This window comes from Myotis davidii, unplaced genomic scaffold (assembly GCF_000327345.1).
Source record: "Myotis davidii unplaced genomic scaffold, ASM32734v1 scaffold390, whole genome shotgun sequence".
In the NCBI taxonomy this organism is placed as follows: Eukaryota; Metazoa; Chordata; class Mammalia; order Chiroptera; family Vespertilionidae; genus Myotis; species Myotis davidii.
This window is the reverse complement of record NW_006282748.1, coordinates 2,216,558-2,225,816: the sequence shown is the minus strand read 5'-3', so window position 1 is coordinate 2,225,816 and position 9,259 is coordinate 2,216,558. Positions and strand designations below refer to the sequence as shown.

The window sequence follows — 9,259 nt, the reverse complement described above, 5'->3', positions numbered from 1 at the left end:
CCAGCCTGGTTGCCCCACGCACCCTGCTGTTCAGTCATTTGGTCGTCCCTCACTAACCCCCCTGCCGGCCTGGTCGCCCCATGCAGCCTGCTGTTCAGTCGTTACTGTTACTGTGATGGCGTCCTGGACAATTTGCGTACTCCTCTATTATTAGTATAGATTAGTAGAATGTAAATGCCATAAAGTGGTACAGATAAAATGGTATGAGGATTTAAAGTTGAAACTGTATCTGGCTGTGAGGCTACTGAGCTGACTGCATCTTGAAGGACTTAATAAGATTTCAGAATAGCAGGGGAGGGAGGACATATTAACCCAGAGGTAGGGGAGGAAGCCTAGAGCATATTCTGGGGGAATAGCTAGTAGTCTGGTTTGACTGTAACAGAACATACAGAAAGAGATAAAACTGGAATGAGAGACTGGGACAGGTGGGGCCTTAACTGAAGGGCATTGAATACCAGGTTAAAGATTTTGGATTTAGTTTGATTGGCGAGGAAACCTTTGGTTTTTGAATAGTTACCTGATCATAGTTGTAGTTAATTTTGCCTTGTGTGATATGGTTTCAATGCTAAAGACCTGAGAAAGGACTTGTTTAAAACTTGAGGTCCATATTCTTAACCTCTCTCCTACCTTTCTAAAGAAAGACCATTTGTAACTCCTAATGTGGCTCTTCTGGTTTTCCAAATTAATTTTCTAAACTCCTCAACTATGACTTAGTTGTTCTTATATATCATGGTGAGTTTCTATCAAGCCAGACCTATTTGCAGCTGCCTGTACTGACACCCTAAATTAGTCATAGCTTTATTTTTCACTTCTGTATTTGAAGAATCATTTTGAGCTATTTTATACGTATTACCATATGCTTTAATTTTTTTCTCTGATCAGTGGCTTTCCCCAAGTACATAATAAAGTCCACATGAATGAACTATCCCTAGAATATTTATTTCTGAAAGTAGAAAAATATAATGGGAAGAAAATGCATTCTTACAAAAACTAGTTATGAAACCATGGATAAAATAGCCCATGACTCAGTTTAATTTTTTGTGACATGGATCATTTAACAAAATTGAAATTATTGCCCAGCTGGTGTGCCTCAGTGGTTGAGTGTCAGCCCATGAACCAAAAGGTCACTGGTTCTATTCCCAGTCAGGCCACATGCGTGGGTTGTGGCCTTGATCCCCAGTAGGGGGCGTGTAGGAGGCAGCCGATCGATGTTTCTGATAGATGTTTCTATCTCTTTTCCTTCCTCTCTCTAAAATGAATAAAAGTATTTTAAAAGAGACCTGTCTTGTTCTTTGCGTATGTTAGGCACTCAGAATAATTGTTTGTTTTGACTTAGATGCATTAGGAGAGGGTGTAGTTTGCTCTAATATTTACACATTTACTCAGGGAGGATGTACCTTGGGTAATTTGTTGTTCGTTTTTACCTCCTTTCCGTTTGTTTCTTCCTTTCCTTATACATTTTCTGTAAAGTCCCAAGTTAGCAGTAACACAGATTTTAAAATCCCGGTTCTTATTAAGATAGTCAAAACTTTGATTAAAAATTAATTTGTAGTCAAGTAAGGCTTGCTGCTTGCTGTTGCTGTACTGCAGCCACAGCCTTCTCCTCCTCCTCCTCCTCACCTATTCCCTTCTCCTCCCTGACCTCCTCTTCTCTTCCTTCATCTGTCATTTATGTGAAATCTCTTACCGGTGCCTGAGCTAAGATTAGAATCCAGGTCTTCTGGTTCATAGGTCATTCGGTTTTTTTTTTTCATTACAACAAACAGTTGAATACTGAAGCTCACTGATATCAGATATCATGGGTACATGTAAGAAGATAATTAGATGATTTTTTGTTTTAACTCACTTTCAAGGATGAGGTAAGTAATACAGTATTGATTTTCAGTTAGAAGAACTGGGCCATAGTATTTTGTGACAGTTGGGATCTCTTCTCAATTGTAAATAGTATTCTTTTTTTTTTAAAGAGTTTTTAATTTGTCTAGTATTACATTTTTATCAAGTGGTAGACACTCCACTGAAGAACACTACTTTAGAAACAAGATGTTACCAGAAGACTAGGGTGGACAATTCAAATGCAGTTCTTGTCTACATTTGTAAAGGAGGTAACTTTAAACTTTGAATTAAGTTTTAAAAATTGGCATATAAAGCTGGCTTTATGAAAATGAAGAGATTTGGGGGGTGACATGCTTTTGCTATGGTTCTTACATTTTTAACTCTGAATTGAGACTTCCAGACACTATTTGCTGGAAAAGAAAACAAAGGAAGTCAATTGGGAAACTGTTGAAATTTAGAGTTCTGTGAACCCCCCCCCCCCCCCCGCAAAATGTCAGGTTTTCTTATCTATAGTAGTAATTACTGTATTGCCCAAAGTATTGCATCATCTTTGAAGAAGATGCAAAAGTTGTCTGGACATATCCTTATTAGTCTTTTTGCTTATTTGGTTTAAGCTCTCATTTACTGTATTTGAAATTTTAGATTTCTTCATTTTTCATTTCCCATCTAAAACCAATAAAAATATTTTTTAAAAAATAAAAATAAGAAAGAAATATCTTCTTACCCTTTGAGACAGCATGGAGGGACCTGGAGAGTGTTATGCTAAGGGAAGTAAGGCAGAAAAAGACAAATATCACATGTTCTCATTTATAAGTAAAATCTAAAGAAAATAAATTGATGAAGAAAATAGGGTCATAGGTATGGATGCATGGAACAGAATAACAGACCTCAGTGGAATGGGAAGGTGGGCAGAGGGTACGGGAAGGGGTTAACCAAAGAACATACAGTGTATGTATATACTAGTATGTATTACACATGGACACAGACAATAACATGGGGAAGTCCTGGGGTTGGGTGGGGGTTGAGTTTGGGGGGAGGGTCAAAAAGGGAGAAAATGGTAGACATCTGTAATCCAGTCAACAACAACAAAAAAGATTAAGTGGAAAACCACAATACGTACAAAAACATGCATTGTTCATATAGAAAATTTAGAAAATGATACAATTATAAAATAGAAAATAAAATAAAAAATAAAAATTATCCATAGTCCTATTAAAAAAAATACTGTCTCAAAGACAAAATGGATGGATACAGTCATTGTGCTGATTGGTAAATTGGTGTTACCTTTCAGAATGGAAATTTTGTAAAAGTTAGCAAAAACCTTCACCATTTATGCCTTTTGACCCAGTAATTTTACTTCTTGGAATCAATCCTAAAGATGTCATCTCTGCCAATGGGTGGGGAAACTTTCTTCCTATGTTTACTAGTATTCCTTCCTCAGAAACGCAGACAGCTCCTGTTGGGCCACATTTTGTAGTTTTCTTCTGCTGCTTTCTTGTCCCTCAGTGAGTAAGATACGTAAAGAACTTGGGTAGGCCTGATAATTCTAACACTCACAAAAGTCGTTAAGAGTTCGTATTGCTTAGGGCACCTCAGTGTTGTAAATTTGGATTTCGGAAGACTATTTTCAGGGGTCATTTCTATAGTTTGTTACTAGAGAAGTTTCTCTGACTTATAGAGCACCTAAGCCAGCAGTCGGACATCCCTCTCACAGTCTGGGACCCCTTGCTCCTTACCGCCCGCCTGCTTGCTGCTCCTTAACGGCTTGGCTCACTGCTCTGTGGGCCTGGCTAATGGCTGGTCGGCACTCCCCCTGTGGAAGTGCACTGACTGACCATCAGGAGCAGCTCCTGCGTTGAGTGTCTGCCCTCTGGCGGCCAGTGCACATCATAGCAACTGGTCATTCCACCATTCGGTCTATTTGCATAGTATGCTTTTATTATATAGAATAGGATGGTTTTCTAATTTTATTTTCTATATGGGCAGTTACATATTTACAAATGTCTATGATTATGCATTTACACCATATATCATTGAGTCTAAAGATGAACATTGTTTTACTATAGTTTATGTCTGAAATTGGGATATCATACAATCAAGGGTATGCTATGATTAAGTTGGCAGCATTTTTCTGCCTTGGTGCCACATAAAATGAGGGTGTGTATTAAAATCTATAGCATCTTAGATTTGATGTATATTTGAAATAAAAATGAGATCATGATGTTCAGTTCTTTCCCCACCTAAATATCTCGAGCATTTCCCCATATCACTATATTTAGATCTCATTCTTAACATATTTATCATATTATTATGGGTGTATCATAAATTGTTCAACTAATTCCTCTTGATGGACATTCAGAGCTTTTCCAGTTTTTGATAAAACAGTACTGTGTTAATATCCTTGTCTATATCTTTATGCACTTGAGTGAAATTTCTTTTGATTAAATTCCTAGATCAGTGGGTACACATATGTATTTTTTTTAGTGTATGAGGATACCTGTTTTGTGTTTTTGGAAAATTTTTAAATTTTTGTTAATCCAGTAAGTGCAACAATATCTTGTTTTAATGTAATTTCTTTAGTTATGAATGAGATTGAGCTTCTTTTTATGTTTATTAGCTGTTTTTATTTCCTCTTCTGTGATGCACTTGTGAATAGGATAGTAGACCTTTAATTGGCTGGCAGATTTGTCTTAATTAGAAAGAGGGAGGCATCAGTTTGGAGTCATGCATTATCATATTAATTCTTAGGAACAACTTTCAGGGCACAACCCATCCTTGACGGGGGGTAGGGGGTCTAGGGGGTAGGAGGGAGCAGGCAAGAAGACTTATAAGGATCCAAGATTGGGGGTGAGACAGAATTCAGGAATAATCAGAATTACTTCCTTTATAATGGAGACCAGGAAGGGTTACAGCATCATTAGTGTGTAGCTGAATACTGGAACTTAGACTATACTGTTAGTCTTTACACTTTAAATCCTCTTCTCTCTCTCTCTCTCTCTCTCTCTCTCTCTCTCTCTCTCTCTCTTTAATGAATGTTTATTGATTTCAGAGAGGAAGGGAGAGGGAGAGAGAGACAGAAACATCAATGATGAGAGAGAATCACTGATCGGCTGCTTCCTGCACACCCCCAACTGGGGATTGAGCCTGCAACCCAGGCATGTGCCCTTGACGAGAATTGAACCCAAGCCCCTTCAGTTCACAAGCCAACACTCTATCCACTGAGCCTAACCAGCCAGGGCCTCCTTTTCTCTTTAATATGAGTTGATTGTAGTATAGTGTATTAGATTAGTAGTTGTGAAATAGGGCACAACTCTGGGACTTGAGTGAAGTCAACAGGGGATCTAGAGATTAAATCTGTGATTGCTTAAGTTTAGATTAATACAGGTTTTTTGCATATTTCAAAAATGTTCTTGTTAACATTTTTGAGCATCTTTGCTATGACAGAATCTGTCAGTTTCAAAGATAGATATCAGGTGGTTTCTGCCTTTTAGGTTCCACTATATCCTGTGCAAGAGACAGCTAGAAGGTACTAGAACATGAAGAGCACTGAGGGAGGTGTTTAGTCAACAGAGTTTAAGGAAGGGGTTCTAGATTAGATATGATAAGATCAACTGAGTATTGAAGGATAACTAAGAGTTAGCTGGTGGGTAGTAAGTAGTAAAAGATAAAGCAATATGAGAAAGGAAATGGATGGATGAAATGGACTTATGAGTAGGGTATTCTTGGAACATAAAGTCTGAGGTGAAACTGACTGTGATGAGTTTGGAGAGATAAGCAAAAACCAGATAATGGAGGGACTTAATTGTCATGCTAAAGATTCTACATTTAAAGGTCAAGGGGAGTAATTTTGAGTAATAACTCAGTCATATTTGCATTTGAGAGATACTTGCCTGAAAATTGATTTAGGGGCAAGACCAAAGGCAAGGAGACTTGCTGGGAAATAGTTCTGGTAATCCATGCAAAAGAATTAAGGCAGTGGGTTGAGAACAAAACAGACAAAGGGTCCTAATGCCACAACCCTTTAATACAGTTCCTCATGTTGTGATAACTCCCAACCATAAAATTAATTTCGTTGCTACTTCATAACTGTAATGTTGCTACTGTTATGAATCGTCATGTAAATATCTTATATGCAGGTTGTATTTTCATTGTTACAAATTGAACATAATTAAAGCATAGTGATTAATCACAAAAACAATATGTAATTATATATGTGTTTTCCGATGGTCTTAGGTGACCCCTGTGAAAGGGTCGTTCGACCCCAGGTTGAGAACCGCTGAATTAAGGCTTTAGCTCAGTGGTCAGAGCTCAATAATAATTAAGGTTTTAGCTCAATGATAATTTCTTACTGGAAAAATCAGTCATTTCTCTTAGTTTATATAATATTTGGCCCCCTTGTTCAGAATCCCTCTGAGATTAAATTTCATGAAACTATTATTTTGCAGAGTTGACTTATAGTCAATCAGCTGTCTCCTGCACACCTCCCACTGGGGATGTGCCCACAACCAAGGTACATGCCCTTCATCAGAATCGAACCTGGGACCCTTTGGTCCGCAGGCCGATGCTCCATCCACTGAGCCAAACCAGTTAGGGCAATAAGTGTTTTTGACGATTCTAAAAATTATGAGATATTAGCCCTTTTGGCATGCTTAGTGGTTGTCTTAGAGGGAAATAATTTTGGAGCATTTTGCCTTTCAGGTGAAAGTAATGATTTGTTAGACTAAATTTAGGTTATATAGTTTCTTATATGAATTTATAACTCCTGTATGCTAATTTCTTTTTCTTTCTTTTTTTAAAGGCTATTAGCAAAAGATGGTGGATCGTTTGGCAAACAGTGAAGCAAATACTAGGCGTATAAATATAGTAGAAAACTGTTTTGGAGCAGCTGGTCAACCCTTAACTATACCTGGACGGGTTCTTATTGGAGAAGGAGTATTGACTAAGTTGTGCAGAAAAAAGCCCAAAGCCAGGCAGTTTTTCTTATTTAATGATATTCTTGTATATGGCAATATTGTCATCCAGAAGAAAAAATATAACAAACAACATATTATTCCCCTGGAAAATGTCACCATTGATTCCATCAAAGATGAGGGAGACTTGAGGAATGGATGGCTTATCAAGACACCAACTAAATCATTTGCAGTTTATGCTGCCACTGCCACTGAGAAATCGGAATGGATGAATCATATAAATAAATGTGTTACTGACTTACTCTCCAAAAGTGGGAAGACACCCAGTAATGAACATGCTGCTGTCTGGGTTCCTGACTCTGAGGCAACTGTATGTATGCGTTGTCAGAAAGCAAAATTTACACCTGTTAATCGTCGCCACCATTGCCGGAAATGCGGTTTTGTTGTCTGTGGACCCTGCTCTGAAAAGAGATTTCTTCTTCCCAGCCAATCCTCCAAGCCTGTGCGGATATGTGACTTCTGCTATGACCTGCTTTCTACTGGGGACATGGCCTCATGCCAGCCTACTAGATCAGACTCCTACAGTCAGTCATTAAAGTCTCCTTTAAATGATGTATCTGATGATGATGATGACGATGATAGCAGTGACTAAAGACATTATTTGAAATATTTAATTGGGTATGACTATCTGAGAAATCAGCTTTGGGGAGAATGTAAAATTCTGAGCTCACACTCAGTTTTGCTCCAGTCATGCATTTGTCTGAGAAACTTTTAACCCATGTGCCTCAATATATTCTATAGAAAATAGGTCCTGTTTTTGATTACTCCAACCCCACCACTGCCACACTCCCCTCACAGCCCCCAGCTCCCCACTCTCCTACAGGGATAGCCTATTGCAAATATAGCAGATAAAGTTTTGGCTTCTTCTTGTTTAATTTTAGATTATTTTCTTGGAAGATTGGAAAAAGGTGTTTATATAACAGATCATGTACTACATTGTTTATTCTATGTTCTGTTATGTGGAAAAACTAAAAGCAAAGAATGATGGAAAAAGGAGTATAATGTGGTTAGTTAATAATCTAAGCTTTTTTTCTCACCATTCTATCTAATGGTTAAGACACCAGTCACAAAAATACATGATTTAGAAATACTTTGGCTTTTTTATATACCAAGTGGTGCCTTATCATAATAGCACTGTTACATGAAATAAACCCCTACTTTCTCACTTTTTAGTTAGTTTTAAAAATACACTGGTGCTCTTTGAATCGATAAAATGAGTGTTTATGGGTGGGAATAATTAGAAAATACTTGTCATCTGACAGCTACAAATTACTAAATTTAGAGGTTCTTCATTCTGTATGCATAAATATTTTTCCATAAAATAGTTATGGTTATGTTTTTGTTTTATAGGTACCAAATTATAATTGTCAAAATTTTTAAGTTAATAGGAGGTCCTTTTTTAGGAATTTGGTTTGAAATTTATCCAATATAGAACTGTCATATTGCATTACTTTCTGTTTTTAGTAAGACATTTGTAGGTATAAATACATTTGCTTTAACATTATTTCTAGAATGAAAAATCTTATAAATCCTTGTGATGAATTAAAATCCTATGATAGCACAGATCTACTTAGGCTAAGATTTGGAAGAAATAATATGTAAGAATGGTCAAGACAGACCAGGATTGAGTAGACTTCTATGGAAGTATTGTCTATTTCAGTGTGAAACTACCTTGAATTTACAAATATAGTGTTATATTTTATAAAGTTTTGTAAAGTCCCAAACAATATTTCTATTTTTATAAGACAATTGTATGTTTAATCTGTTTCTGAAATAATTTTGTCATGTATGGAACTAGAGTAGCAATTGGTTTTCTAAATTGTGAACCTTGCTGAGTCAGTCTAGATTGCTTTTGAGAAGTGGTAATTTTTCACTCTGCTTTGAGGCAGCCGTTATGTTGAAAGTATATTTATCATATAAAACTTGATGCATTTTGCAATACTTTCTCCATTTGTTTGCTGCAAATAACTAGTCTTTCAAATATGAAAAATCAGTCTAAAGATAGTTTTAAATCATAAATTCTTTTGTTTTTAAACCTTTAAATCTGGATATATTGCATACGTTATGAGAGATTTGACTCAGTAACTTGTGTGGAGGATTCTTTGGTTTGGTTAAGGCACTCATTTTACTGTTAAATTGTGAAAGCTTTGAAATATGTAGATCTCCCTATAGGAAATGTGAAAGAAAGGCACAATAATTTTGTTTGTTTTAATATCAGATGGACTTTTGTTTCCAAGCAATATATCATATAATCAACATATCTAAAAAGAAACATGAAACCTGAGAAGTGCTAATGGAGACTTCCTGGTACCTAGGAGCCTAGCAGAGTCAGGAACCAAGGGAAAGTGTTCTGTGATTACATTTGCGTTGTCAGCCTCTTGACTTTTCTTTACAATAAAAAATGACTTCTTTACAATAAAAAATACCTTGCAACTTACCTTCTGTTTGCATATTGT

General features: G+C 36.7%; 1 protein-coding gene across 2 annotated transcripts in view; it reads left to right on the top strand.

Moving 5' to 3' along the window:
• Nucleotides 1–9,240, top strand: part of PLEKHF2 (pleckstrin homology and FYVE domain containing 2) — a 17,393-nt gene extending 8,153 nt beyond the window's left edge. For both annotated transcript variants that reach the window (XM_015561114.1, XM_006753190.2), the window contains exon 2: nt 6,632–9,240. In XM_015561114.1, coding sequence (XP_015416600.1) covers nt 6,646–7,395 — 750 coding nt within the window. In that variant the 5' untranslated portion in view covers nt 6,632–6,645 and the 3' untranslated portion in view covers nt 7,396–9,240. The remainder of the gene's footprint in view (nt 1–6,631) is intronic.
• The last annotated feature ends 19 nt before the right edge of the window (nt 9,241–9,259 follow it).